Raw genomic sequence first — 15,019 nt, forward strand, 5'->3', positions numbered from 1 at the left:
ACACAAGTTTGTGCCTATAACCTTCACTTCCCTCATTCTAATATAGATGAATGCCACTATTTCTGGGTAATGGAGGATAAGCCAATAGCAAACCTTTATTGAGCACTTGTTACTGCCTGAAAGTGTGCCAGATGCTGGGGAGAGGAATAATAGTCTTTTATATTCTAGAAATCTTTGATCAGAAATTCCTAGATATTAGGAACCATGTGTTCAGCACTCTATAGCAGTTCTTAAACAGCAGCGTGTGTAAGCAAAACCTGGAGGGCTTAGTAAAAGATTCTTGAGCCCCAACCCCAGATACTCAGATTCAATAGGTCAAAGGCGAGGCGATAATTTGCATTTCTAGTAAATACAAATTTACTAGATGCTGGGGGATGCTGATGCTGTGGTCTTAATCTGAGTAACATTGCTCAAGGTCGAGATAATTAGGGAATGCATTTTCTCAGAATTTGAAAAGCAATTTCTGAAATGTCACACCTGATTCTAAAATAATGACCCTTTCTCTTGGCTGCAATCTGCTCTTTGGTCCAATAGTATAATTTTTTAACACTCCAAATCAAGAGTTTGGCTTCTTTAGGTCTTTGTCATAGAGCCCTTCAAATATGGTCTACTACCATCCCATAAGCCCTCATCTTTGCCAGCTTAGTTAAGATCATAGCTGAGGGACTCTGACTGCACTTTGACTTTGATCTCCATATTTGTTTATAGAACTGCTTTCCAATACAATAGTCACCAACCACACGTGGCTATTTAAATTTAAATTAAAAACTCACTTCCTCAGTTATATTAGACATGTTTCAAGTGCTCAATAGCCATATGTGGCTAATGTCCTTATTGGAAAGCAGAGACCATTTCTATCATCACAGAAAGTTGTACTGAAAAGCTCTGTTCATAAAATAATTCTAGGGTATATTGTTCTTTAGATTCAAAAGAAAAACAATATTTATTAACGAAAAGCCAATTATCTAAATATCTAGCTCTTGGGTTATGGCTAATTAAGGCAAATCCTTTTCAAAGATAACTGTGGTCATTAAAAAGAATGGTTACAAATAAAGGTGGCTATGCCAAAACATGAAAAATAATTTAAGCTATGTTAAACTAAAAACAAGGTGTATGTTCATTACAACTATAAAATGTATGTGGATAATAAGACATTATGGCACTACTTGAGTAGGGAGATAGACATCTAGTGTAAAGGATACAGGGACTTAAAAAAATTTAAAAAAAAGAAGTGGGGGTGGCTGGGTGGCTCAGTCAGTTAAGTGTCAACTTCGGCTCAAGTCATGATCTCTCAGTTTGTGGGTTTTAGCCCTGCGTCAGGCTCTGTACTGACAGCTCAGAGCCTGGAACCTGCTACAGATTTGGTGTCTCCCTCTCTCTCTGCCCCTCCGCCATTCTCACTCTGTCTCTCTCAAAAATAAACAAACATTAAAAAAAAAACATACAGGGACTTGGAAGTTCAAGAGCAGGTAGAAATGAGAGAAGCAGCATTAGGGAAACTGGGCATTTCTTCCATGTGGGATTAGTTCCAGCAATACTTTCAAGAATAAAAAACCAGGTTTCAGGGAAATCGAGAAATTGTACACTAAAGGAGGACCTAGAAAGACACAAACAAGTCTAATTATTGGATCTACTCAGGAAATCTAAAAAACTACTTGAGCATCTAGTTGGTCCCAGGAAACTGATAGACTTAATGTATATTCTTAGTAAATCCTTATTACCACCTTTTAATATAATAAAATTCTAGTTTGAACTAATTTACTATCAAACAACTATGGACCTTTCTCCTAACCTCAGCCTTTTACTTAATCTCCAACTGCCATTAACTCCTATCGCCTATCCTTTCCTCTTAACAGAGGTAGAAGTATCCATTTTTATTTCTCTAAGGATAATCCTACAATGTGTGATCTAGGTTCTAGCCCTGCCTATCTCTTGGACATAATTCATTTTGTTTCACTGGTTGTTTCTTCCAGTTTGTCTTTTTCCTCTGTCTACAAACAGGCTTGAATCTCTAAAGATGAGCCCTTTGATCCTGAACTTCCCTTCAAGCTTCTCTTCATTGCCAAGCTTCAGACCCCCACTGGTAAACAGAACAAGAGTAACTTTTGAATACCTACTGTGTGCCAGACCATTTAGCTTTAGTGTTTCTAATTTTCACAACAGGCTCTAAGGGTACCATTCCTTTTATAGGTGATGAAACTGACACAAGTGACCTGCCCAAGTCTACAAAGTGTGACTCTAAACCCCATACTACTCTTAGTCACAAAAAGTGCTGCATTATATATTAATAGATTATGTTCATATTATGGACCAGTAGCATTACTTCCATTTTACAAATGAATAGAGGTTGAGGGAATCTAATTGACCTAAGGTTATGAAACAATGTAGCAAAAATGGGATTAAAATGTAGATTAGCCTGACCCCTAAACCTAGGCAGTCTACTGTTTCATGCTGCACTATGGATTCTGCATTCGGAACCCTAACAAATCTAGCAAAGGTGACCAATGACTTGATCTAGTGGCCTCCTTTAAACTTTCCTATACTTAACTTTTCTGTGTCTTAACACTATTGACTAACCTCCTCACTCTTGAAACTATTCACTTGGTTTCCACAATACTGTTTTTGTGGCTCTTCTTCTCCAAGCCCTTTTATCATCTTCTATCTGATCCTTAACTTTTCTGCATATTCCTAAGTCTAGGTGTTATACCACTTGTCCCCTCTGTCTTCATACTTTGTAGGAAATGGTTGCCTTTCCTTTCAGAATTTGACTTTACTAGCTTTGCTTTCCTCCTTTTTTATCACAGTAGCACTCATCAATTCCTGCTCTTGAGTCATAGGCTCCTTGATAAATATTAAATTTGGGCCCTGAAGTCCAAATGGTAATATAATCATAAGCAGGTAGATAAGGATGCAGTAGGTTGGTTTCATGAGAACTTTTGGAATGTAGGACTTTCATCATGGAGACTGGTTTTTCAGTCAAATCCACTTTTGGAGATGTTTTAGCTTTTTATTGGCAATTATCTTTGCTTAAACAAACCCTAGTTACTATGTGGAGAAGGTATTACTTTATTAGAAGACTTATTTCATTCAAGGGAGACCATTCACTGTTCCTAATGGAAGCTGATTCTTTTTTTTTTCTTTTAAAAAAATTTTTTTTAACGTTTATTTATTTTTGAGACAGAGAGAGACAGAGCATGAACGGGGGAGGGGCAGAGAGAGAGGGAGACACAGAATCGGAAGCAGGCTCCAGGCTCTGAGCGATCAGCCCAGAGCCTGACGCAGGGCTCGAACTCACAGACCGCGAGATCGCGACCTGAGCCGAAGTCGGATGCTCAACCAACTGAGCCACCCAGGCGCCCCTGGAAGCTGATTCTTTGAGAAGTTATTTGAAATGAAAATGCAGATACTATTAAGAGCTTATTTTAGTAGATGAGATCACTTTGTTTCCGTAGTGGAAACAATGTTATTTGGACGTTTATTAAAAGCAGAAGTGGGGGCGCCTGGGTGGCGCAGTCGGTTAAGCGTCCGACTTCAGCCAGGTCACGATCTCGCGGTCCATGAGTTCGAGCCCCGCGTCAGGCTCTGGGCTGATGGCTCAGAGCCTGGAGCCTGTTTCCGATTCTGTGTCTCCCTCTCCCTCTGCCCCTCCCCCATTCATGCTCTGTCTCTCTCTGTCCCAAAAATAAATAAAAACGTTGAAAAAAAAAAATTAAAAAAAAAAAAAGCAGAGTGACCTTTTTTTTGGTTGAAATGGAAATTCAATTCAACAAACCGTATTTTAGCATTAAGGCTATGAGCCTAGAAAAAGTATTTTGCTTAACTCACTGAATGAAATTCAGAAACACATAAAGGGCAAAAAGTAGGTGCTGAGATTCTAACCTCAAAGAGGACAGAAGCAGTCTTGTTCCTAGACTTTTTACTTCTCTGTAAAGCTGGCTGCACCAGATTAAAGGATCTCACTCACCTATCCTGTTGAACGCAAAGGTCTGCTGCCTTGAAGGCATTCAGTAATTGTTTATTGAGTGAGGTAATGTCTTATTAATAGTAGCATAAAACATAAAGTTATTAGAGTAATTGTCAATTACTCATCTTTGTAGGCTGTCAACTCTTTAACCAACTTTTCCCCCCAACATTTCAAAGTCTTTTTAAAACTCATGAGTATTTGAAAGTTAGATTTTTGAAGGCCGAAGCAAGTGAAACTCTACCACTTTCTGATTAACTCTGAAAACAGTCCTGCATTTTGCAGATAGCAGAAGTTATTTTTAGGATTGAAATAATGATCTCACTTTCCCAGGCATGTAGCTTCAGCTGTTTTGACTGTGGGGAGGTCAGGAATGTCCAAAATTCATACATGGACTCATGGTGAATCTCTCCATAAACAAACATGGTATTTCAATAGGGACTGTTGTATTAAAGAGAAACTACATACAATAAAAAATACTGGATTGTATTTCCAACATTTTGAAATTCAATACAAAAAAAATCTTTTTGGTAAGAAGTATTCCATAAAACCTTTGGCGCTAAAATAGTTTTAAAAATTAGGACAAATTAAAATTAGGCTCAGTGGCCTGGTCTAATTTTAAATCACGTGATGCAATACACAAAAGCTTAGAACAGATAAAGAGGGACGTTGACATTTATGTAAAACTTAAAGATTTAAAGCTACCAAAGCTAGCATGTCTCTGCAAGTCTATAGAAAATTATTTTTAAAACTGAAAGACAAAGTGCAAGAAACCCAATTAAGGCAGTTTAAACTGGATTTCTTTGGGAGGGGGAGGAATAAATATTAGAGATAGGATTGTTAGAGAAACTGGATGGAGTAAGGGAGAGGTCTAACAACCATATCTTTTTGTAGGCTTTGCCTCATCTACTTTTCTTTGGAAGAAGCAAGTAACAAAAGCCGATTTTGGTAAATAAGAAGTTTTAAACAAGCAAGTTTTTATCATAAAGTTTAATAATGGTTCAGAAAAAATTGAGTGAATAACTTTCTCTGAAAAAATATACTGAATCTGTGTAGACTGCAGTTATTGAGGGGGAGGGGCTGGTAAGTTAAATTGCCCTATTTTCTATCTGAAAATCATAAAAAGTCCCATTTCCAGTCTGAATACAGAGATGCATGTGCCCAAAATGGCTGAGAATAAATACAAGAAAGGCAAAAGCTGCAAAGCTAAGGGCATGCAACAGACTCTAAGAGAACGTCTCAGAAATACCCAAAGTGGCAACAAGGAACGTTTGGCTGGAATCTGAAGTTCTTTCAATCATCTTTGTCTTTTGCTCCATGTTTAAGGATGCGCGTGAACTCGATGTAATTGAAATTCCCCTTTTTGTCAATAGGCGCTTCTCTGTACAGCTCATCCACCTCTTCATCCGTAAACCGGTCTCCCATTGTTGTCAGCAGCTCTCTCAGGTAGTCTTCCTGGATGGTGCCTAAAGAATAAAGAACTGGGGATCAAAATACGTACTCCTCTGGGGATTGATTACAAGGAACATTTACACTTGACCAAGCATATAGTTCTTTATGTTAAGAACTATAAACTTGCAAATATATGAAATATGGGATCTCCACATGCTTAAGCCAGCCTCAGCAGACGGTTGTCTAGACAATGCCCAGCTGCCTAGGTCTATCATCCTGTTCTGCTCTATCATCTTCCCTGCCCAAGTCTTCATAATAGGGCCTAAACCTACACCTAAACAAAAGCAGTAAAGTATGATTAAGGAATCTAAGCCTCATGGTTCCTTAAAGTAGCGTGAATGGTCACACTTAGTTTGGTTTTTGTTTTTGGTTTAAGTAAGCTCTATAGCCAATGTGGGGCTTGAATACATGACCTCAAGAGATTGAGAGTCACATGCTCTACCAAAGGAGCCAGCGAGGCACCCCTGGCCACACTTATTCTGTAAGCAAATAACACTAAAATTAATACCATATCATAAATATCAATAAAGTGCTTCAGTGGCAAGAATACTGAAGTCCTGAGGTCCAGTTTTTTTGTTTTTTTTAAGATTTTATTTTTAAGTAATCTCTATACCCAACATGGGCCCAAATTCACAACCCTGAGATAAAGAATGGCATGCTTTCCCAACTAAGCCAGTCAGGGCACCCCATGGCATTGATATTTTTAAAAGGTTCCCCAAATAATTCACATCATGATTGAGAGCCACTAATACTAAAGCAAAATTGATAAATGACCAAGAGATTCTGAAATTCATAAAGTAAAAAGAAAAATCTGAATTTTCTTTTTTGTGAAATTAAGCTAAAACACTGATGATACATTTCCTATGAGTTTAAATTATAAGGTCAGTTCACAAGAGCAACTCTAGACTTATGGGGTTTTTGCTAATTAAATTCTACATTTAAAAAAGCTCTTTAAATGTTAGTCTCTCAGCTTGTAGAAATAAATCCTCATCCCCAGCCAAGTCATTCAACTATCATATAAACCTATCATCAACGATGTGCAAGGAGCTGTGGTAGGTGTTAGAAGGGGTTACAAAGATGGGAATATAATGCTGTTGAAGACAGAGCCATGGCTCTGGGTGTGGGGAGAGATTTTGTGACGACTGGGAATAAGTACACAACTAAAACAGAAGGCCAGGAGAGAGACAAGAATATACTTTAGATGTGGAATGAAAGGATAGGCTTTAAGTTTTCCTGGAACCAGGAAAAAATATTACATAAAAACACAGCTAAGGCTCTATAAAGAATGTGACCATTGAGATAAGTTTGAAGAATGGATAAGATATTCTGAGACAGAGCATGAGCAGGGAGGCGCAGAGAATTAGAGAGAGACAGAATCTGAAGCTGGCTCCAGGCTCTAAGCTGTCAGCACAGAGCCCGGGGCTTGAACTGAGGAATGGCGAGATCATGACCTGAGCTGAAGTCAGATGCCTAACTGACTGAGCAACCCAGGTGCCCTTGGATAGGATTTTTAACTCTTTTATGGCTGTATTCCCTTCCGTTAAAAAAAGTAGCAACTGCTCACAGTAAAAAGCTCAAGCAATACAAAAGTGACTTTAGGAGAAAAAAAGTTAAGTTTCCTCTGTCTTTCCCTTCCAGGTATAACTGTTAAGAATTCCAGTTTTAAAGGGCACCTGGGTGGCTTAGTAGGTTAGGCGTCTGACTACGGCTCAGGTCATGATATCTCACACGGCTGGTGAGTTTGGGCTTTGTGCTGACAGCTCAGAGCCTGGAGCCTGCTTTGGGTTTTGTGTGTCTCTCTCTCTGCCCCTTCCCTACTCATATTCTGTCTCTCTTTCCTTCAAAAATAAACATAAAAAAAAAACACAAGAATTTCAGTTTTAAGAGGGAGCAGGTGATATGGTAAGGAAGATACAGAGGGAGCAATGGTAGAGGTAAGTTAGGACAACAAGGCATAGAAGAGCTTGGAAGGAGGTTAGGAAGATGATACAGGAAGATGGTATACCTGAGGAGGCCTAATGGGGCCATATTGTGCGGAAACTATGCTTCCAACAGCAGACTATGCTTGGACTATTTAAAACAGTCCAAGTAATACGTAAATAAAGGGTGTGCCTTCCTTCTCAAAAACTTGCCATGTGAGTTAAGCCCTTATGTTTCCTTTATATGCAATTGCGCTGGAGGATCAAGCATTTATATTGTTAATTTTGAGGTTTTTTGAAAGTTAAGTCTATGCCAGCAGTATACTAAGCACTTTGTATAAATTATCTCATTTCCTCATTTAATAATCACAACAACACTATGAGGTAGGTAATATTAGTGTCCATTTTATAGGTAAGAAAACGGAGGCTTAGAAAAAGTTAAGTAACTTGCCCGAAATCACATAGCTATCGCACAGAATAGGTATATAAAACCAGGGAGTCTGATTCTAGAGCAAAAGATTAGACACCAGATTTAAACAATCTCAGAGCTGAGAGGTACCTGATAAACAAATGTGGGACAGTACTGGTATCAAGGTCTACAGCAATTTAAACTTTATCCAAGATTGCCCTGGTAAAAGTTATTCATTCAACACAATTACTGACAGCCTAACCATTATGGAGTTATCCTAGTAAAAGACCAATGTAAGTTTCCTAGAGAAGTTCCAAATACACCTATTAAATTGTAAATTAAATATTTAAGGGCAAAGGCAGTAAAACGAGTGATTAACATGCCATAGGAAAAGCCTGTCCAAAAACAGGTATGGAATAAACCTGAGGGTATTATGTCATCATATTTCAAGTTATTATATGTTTTAGTTACCACAACTAAAAATTAAATCACTTAGTAATTAAAGGTTACCTCAGACTTACCAGTTGCTTCTTCATCAAAGCAAGCAAAAGCATTTCTGATGACATCTTCTGGATCTGTGCCATTTAACTTCTCACCGAACATCGTGAGAAACATGGTGAAATTTATGGGCCCTGGAGCCTCATTCATCATGGCATCCAGATACTCATCAGTTGGATTTTTCCCTGAATAAAAAAGAGGGTCATAATTTTACTTACATCACAAAATGCATCAAGTAATCATCACAGTAACCTTTTTGACAAGAAAGATTATCATTTATGTAGTTTGCTGTGTATTCATAATAGCAAAACTATTTGGGAAAAATTCTTCTCGGTGAATAAGGCCTGTATTAAGAGTCTAGAGATAGTATGCTATTCTATTGGGATGACAGGAGGAATAACATTGCTCTCATAATCAGTTATCAGTGTTTGCAACACACACACACACAAACACAGCTGGCCCCCAGCCCAATCCTGAGGCCTGTCCAGAAACTTGCAGGTGGTCCAAGGGCCACACTTTGGGAAACACTGTTCCAGACTCTGAATCTTAGTAAACTACAGCATCATTAGACTGGCTTCACAGGCATTACAGAAATTCTCTTTATAATATTAAAGTTGATCATTACCCAGGGAGGCAAGCATATCATGCAAATCTTCCTTGTCAATGAAACCATCTCTGTTCTGATCAATCATGTTGAAGGCCTCTTTGAATTCCTGAATCTGTGACTGGTCAAACATGGCAAACACATTGGATGTTGCGCGCTGCGGGCGCTTCTTGGTGGTCTTGGTCTTTGCCCTTTTGCTCGACATGGTGGTGGTTAAATCCTAATTAGGAAGGGAAATATACAAAACACAAAGATTAATAAAAACTAAGTTGCATCAAACTTCCTGACGTGTCTGAGCTACTTAGAGATGTGCCTAAAAACTACTCAGCAGGGCAGTATCACTTAGCAAACATCTGTCTCAACTAATCAATACTCTTACTCACAGAACCAAATTACAAAGAGAAAAACCAGACTCAACTTTGAGTTCACTCACCCTTAGTAGTCATAACATCTAATGAACAGTCCATCACCAACTTCAAATTCCAAACTGTAACTCACATAATTCAAAGCTCAGAGCATATCAACAAGATTGCATGTCCCCTGTGCTGCAGCATAGCCAGGTAAGTACTGGTTTTACACTTGGGGAAACAGTACTGGTTTTATACTTCAGTGCTGTGGCAGTACTGGGGAATACTAATTCATCTTCAACAAGTCTTTCCCACAGCCCTAGCCTAAACTAGCCGTCCCATTCTAAGGTAGACAGAAAGTAGGAAGGAAGACTAATTGATGGAATAGGTCTTCATCTCTTAATCTCCATTGTCAAATAGCATTCTTCCACTCGCAACTAACAATTTTCTTGCACCCTCACTTCTGGAATCAAAGTAGCTCATGAAAGAGATTTGTTGAAAAGCTAACTGGAAAGTCTAAAAAAACTATGAATTCACTTATAAGTTTTACAGATATGTCCACTCTGTCAAAACCAATTTCTTGCACAAAGCAAGCTAAGTCCCTTAAGGTGTGACTAAATTCTCTAGACAAAAGCCATAGCGCAACAGTTTTTAAAGCTATTTATTTGTTTTAAGTTTTAGAAAACATGTTAAGAGCTAAGGAAACTACCTTTACTCTCTAATAATCTAAATTTATCCCTGTAAAATTCAAGTTAAAAATAAAAATGCCTAATAACAACTGAAATGGAAAGGCAATTTTCTTTTCAGCACTCAATCTTTAAAAGACTATAAAAATTTGTTTGATGTTAAAAAGCCCACAGTCCTCAGATAACAAAATGTTACCGTACCATCCTTCAGAGCTGTGGTGGCGATGGTAGTCGGCAAAACCTCTAACCAGGGAGACTAGGTCACTGTATTGAGTTATATTCTTCCAAGCAGGACTAAAATAGGCACTACTGATTTCACTCTCTGACCAGGATAACAATTTTAAAGCTTACGTTCTGAAAACAACATTTAGCTATGATGTAGCAAAACACTATGCCCTTGCTCTAAAAATAAATCTGTGGCCTGCAAAGAATGAAGCACTACCTAGATCTCCCCGCAAAGTGACCTTAGAACACAATGCTTCCTATGAGCTTAAAAAGTTGTTTCCTACATTCTTCCCGATTATACCACATCACCCAGACTAAATTCAATTATAGAAATAATCAGAAAAGCTCTGCCTCAGATTTTTTTAAAAAGCTAAATCTGTTCTCAGATTTTAGTAGGAAATTCCACAAAGGAGAGTCACAAATTCCAGTCCATCCAATATAGCACCCAGTGATACACTGGAATGTGCTGTTGGTAAGATATACCCTACGCGACCCAGAAGTTACGATACACACTCCTCCCTAATTTCCAAGTTTCCTTTAATCACAATTTGTGTTTCCTTTAATCACAATTGTGGCTGCCCTTCAAAATTTATCAGCACCATGAATGCCTATTTTCATTCTGTAAAAACACCTTTTGGGGCAGCAAATACCATTATTTAATTTTTCCCTCTATTCTAAATGTACTTTTAAAAACTAGAAAGTTACAGTGTATATTATTCCACCATCTTTTAACTGTACTCAAGAACTTGGGGTTAGTGATCCAGACGTAATGAGTGACACATATTTACCAGTCCACCTCTCTTTGCTGTGTCTTTGCAAATCAAAGCATGTCTTTAAAAATCATCGGTTTTGTTTGACAACATTGTCTTCCCTTCATGAGGCAGGAATGTCAGTTATTTTAAGAACAAAGAAACTGATGAGAATTCTAGGTCAAATGGTTGACACATTTTTTAATCTATAAAAACTCAGAATACTAAATTTGATGGGAGTCCTCTAGGTACCTTTACATAAATATATATATATATATGAATTTTAAAGCATTTCCCATTATTGTTTCTTTTAATCATGCATTCTTTAAATTTGTATTCATTGTAAAAACGGTTTGTAAAAGTTATAAAGGTTTTTTTTTTTCTCCCTTTGGTCAGCACTGACAGTGGTCTTTCACAGAACTTTAGCTCAATCAATACTTAATCATCAATCTTTAATATGATTGATGAATTATACCAAAGTGCATCAAATGTCACTAGTGTTGAAAACTACTTAAGAATTAAACGTAAGGCATTTGTCCTATCTTAAAAAGGTTAAAATATAGTTGGGGAAGCAACTATAAAGAAATGAAATGAGGGGTGCATGGATGGCTCAGTCAGTTGAGCGTCCAATTTTGGCTCAGGTCATGATCTCACAATTTGTGAGTTTGAGACCCACATTGGGGTGGCTGTTGTCAGTGCAAGGCGCACTTTGGATCCTCTGTTCCCCCCTCTCACTGCCCCTACCCAGCTCGCGCTCTTGCTCTCAAAAATAAATATACATTTAAAAAAAAAAAAAAAGGAAATGAACTGATTGGTTAAATTTATGAAATGACGCATAGTTTTCATTCCTGAAGAACTCTCAAGTTAAAACAATGTGTGACAATAATGAAAAATAACTCAAAGGTGATACATGATTATTAAATACTGTGAGTTGAGGAAGATCTTTGTTTCTAAAAGATCGAGATGGTGGGGGAAGACCCTGAAAAATCTTGTACCATTTAGAAGCTAAGAGACACCCTTAGAATTAAGAGATTCAGATGTTAGTTTTAATTCTAAAAAATTAAGATAGTTACTTCTATCAAAAGCTGGTAGTATAATGTTAAGACAAATTACTACCTGGGCCTTTTTCAAGGAGGTTGTGCTCTTGTCTATGAGTTTATCTCCCACCAGAAACTGGTAGCCTTTCAGCAATAGGGAGTTCAGCCTCACAGTAAGTTGTTCTAAAATACAGAAAATGTAGGGGCACCTGGTTGGCTCAGTCGATGGACTGTGCAACTCTTGATCTTGGGGTTGTGAGTTCAAGCCCCACGTTCGCTGTGGAGATTACTTAGAAAAAGAAAATAAAATCTTTACAATAAGGAAAGCGTGGTTAAGTTTTTCCTACCAAACTAAAAGTATGGGTGGAATAAACACTGATGAAGAGGGAGCCATATCAGGAACAGTGCTATGATCACAAAGAGCAGATCACTTATGGTATTGTCACTGTCCTCCTTGCTATGATTCTAGTTTGTTATCCATTTTGACTTTCCCCAAACAAGCGAGACTGTAGCTCTTTTTATGTAACAAACAAATGCACAACTCATAGAAATTTAGGAAGCTAGGGTAAAAAACACTGAAAACATTTCATGCATCAATGTAAATATTCTTTATTTAGGATGGAAGATGTAAGCATCTGAGATTTTCAAGTTATAGGATTCTCACTCATTCAAAGTTAGAATCTGGAGTTTATTTCTGAAGCATTTAATGAAAGCTCTTTCATGTGAAGGCATATTTGTTGTATTAAACTTTAAAGCAGGGAAACTTGCAGAGCAGGCCTCTATGAAAAATGAAAGGATTTCAGATGCACAAGAAAGTGAATGAAACATAGTCAATGGTGGTCAAGAATATTCAGTTTACAGATCTAAAGGAGTATAACCTTGTTTTAAATCAGGGGACGTAAGTGTTGCTAGCAATGAATTTGGGGGTGTTTTAGCATGATCAAATAGGAAGAAACTCAATTCAGGGTTATGACAAAAGAAGGGATACAAATCATGTAAGGAAAATATTAGACTAGATTAAGTGGTAGAAGTAAAGGTCCTCAAAGTCTTCTTCCACACACCAAGGACAACCAGAAGATTTTTCAGCATCTCAAGATATACTATGGTTTCATTTATAAAATAATATTAATCCATACTAATATTATACTTTGTTACTCTAGTTAGAATTCTAGAGTCTAGCATTTATAAAGTGGTAATAGATATAAAATAATCTAGAGATGTTTCTTCTACAAAACTGATACTACAACTGATAGTATCCTAGGAAGTATGATACATTCTTTAAAGAAAAACTCCCATCTTTGAAAACACTTCCTAATGTGGTAGCATGTAGTATCTTTTTTCCAAATCCAGACCAAATTTCCTACCTCATTTATCAACGTACTTCCCCCTGAAGCGAAGTTTATGCGATTTTTTTGGTGCCATCCCCATTTTTTTTAAAAATATATTTTCAGGTTAGTGCTTCTGTTCCAAATGAAGGGAGCTTTCAACTCCTATGCAAACTTCCGGTTGAAGATAGGATTAGATCTCTTATAGCCACACCCAAAAAGTTCTTAGCACTTGACAAAGGCAATTAGTTGTCAAGGTTCACATGCCAGTAAATGCTCACTCTTGAAAACGGAAAGCTTTTCTTGTTAAGTTTTATCAAAAGCCTTCCAGAACATGAAACAAGTAGTTTTAAAAAACATTCACTTTCTTCACCTTCAGATAGAAAACATTTTCCACTTAAGTTAAAATCTCAACTGAACGCATATTTGTTCCAAAGTTCTGCTTTAAGAACTGATATTTACTTTCATATACCAGCTCAACTACTTTAAAAGGAAACACTCTGGCAAACTGACAATAACCCGAGGTCTCCACCCAAAAGGAACATGGTATTGAATTTAGGAGTTTTCTCAAACGGCAGACTACACCCTCAACCCCTCTTTGTAAATTATCACTTTAAAAAAAAGTTCTAATTACAGAAGTGGATGCTGAGCTGAGGAAGCTGCTAATTTGAGTTGGTTATTCCTACTAAACGTAGCCACACAGCTGCAACAACAGCTGCAGCACGGCGGACACTGGGCTTCGGTTTTTGCGCAAACTCTCTTGAATCCGGCAAGTTTACGTTAGAAACTAAACATAGTCCAGGAGTCAGCGCCGCGGGGTTCGGGTTTCGCAGGCCCGGCTGTCGCCCAAGATCGCGGCGCCAGCGAGCTAAACCACACTCCTCTAGCTCCGACTTTGGGCAAAGGGACAAAGTCCGCGCCTCGGCTACTTCCGGGCGTGGCCTTCGATCCTAGAGCTAGCCCTTGGGCTCGAAACAAGGAACCCGCCAGTACACCTGCCCAGGTGCACTCCCTGCTCCAGTGGCCCGCTACTGCCGTCCCAGCCGCCCCGTCGAGATGGGCCCCCGCGATGGGCCTCGCGCACCTTATCGCGGGCACCACTCACCCTGCACAGCCGCAAGAATCCCAGCACTTCGGTAACCCCTTCGCTGCCCTCGCTGCCGCTATCAGCACTCTTCTACTCCCAGAGCCCCCTAAAACCAACACTTCCGGCCTCCGCTTAGCAAACCGGAAGGAAGCCTAGTCACCATTGTCGGCCGACAGAGTGGGCCTGACTTAATAGAAAGACGACGGGTGGGGGGAGTTGCCAGTGTCCTAGGAGGGCGCAATTTTGAACGAGTGCACAGGAAGGAGCATAAAGCGGGCGACTTAGAACATAGAAGAATGTGTAATGGTTCGTTCGTGTAATTGTTCTACTGAGTTTCCATATTTTTGTACCTCCTCTTACAATGTAGGCTTTCCCCCCCCTTTCCTGTTGGTAAATGGGTGAGCCTGCCCTGTGGGTTTGCCTCCCTGCACATTCCTGGGCACGTCCAGGGGCGGGGCCTGGCAAGCCCAAGTCCTTGTAGGGAAATAGCGCAGAGGGCTGCGCGGCCCACGTGACCCGCGCCCGCGCTTCCCAGAGGGCTAGACCCCGGCCGCCGGACGGTCGGGCGCCTGCGCGCGCGACTCACTGAGGGCGTGGGTCTCTGTGAGGTCTACGGGTAGGAGGTTCTATCTCTGTGTACTGTGCTGTTTCGAAGGGTCCCACCCCTTATACATTGGAGCAAACTTTCCTAAGTCCCTAGGGCCCTCAGCCAAGCGGCCA

General features: G+C 39.1%; 1 protein-coding gene across 3 annotated transcripts; it reads right to left on the reverse strand.

The window, feature by feature from the left end:
• Positions 1–4,936: 4,936 nt before the first annotated feature.
• LOC122470592 (myosin regulatory light polypeptide 9) lies at positions 4,937–14,452 on the reverse strand. Of its 3 annotated transcripts, none has more exons than XM_043558394.1 (4): positions 14,318–14,452; positions 8,865–9,063; positions 8,263–8,424; positions 4,937–5,427 (listed from the first exon to the last, which is right to left on the reverse strand). In XM_043558394.1, exons 2-4 carry the CDS (start codon positions 9,046–9,048, stop codon positions 5,255–5,257), a joined length of 519 nt encoding a protein of 172 aa, XP_043414329.1. In that variant the 5' UTR covers positions 9,049–9,063; positions 14,318–14,452; the 3' UTR covers positions 4,937–5,254. The 3 variants fall into 3 exon arrangements, with proteins under 3 accessions (XP_043414329.1, XP_043414330.1, XP_043414328.1); XM_043558395.1 differs by lacking the exon at positions 14,318–14,452 and adding an exon at positions 11,967–12,084; XM_043558393.1 differs by lacking the exon at positions 14,318–14,452 and adding an exon at positions 10,078–10,205.
• Between the last annotated feature and the right edge of the window lie 567 nt (positions 14,453–15,019).

This window comes from Prionailurus bengalensis, chromosome D3, assembly GCF_016509475.1.
Source record: "Prionailurus bengalensis isolate Pbe53 chromosome D3, Fcat_Pben_1.1_paternal_pri, whole genome shotgun sequence".
NCBI classification, from domain to species: Eukaryota; Metazoa; Chordata; class Mammalia; order Carnivora; family Felidae; genus Prionailurus; species Prionailurus bengalensis.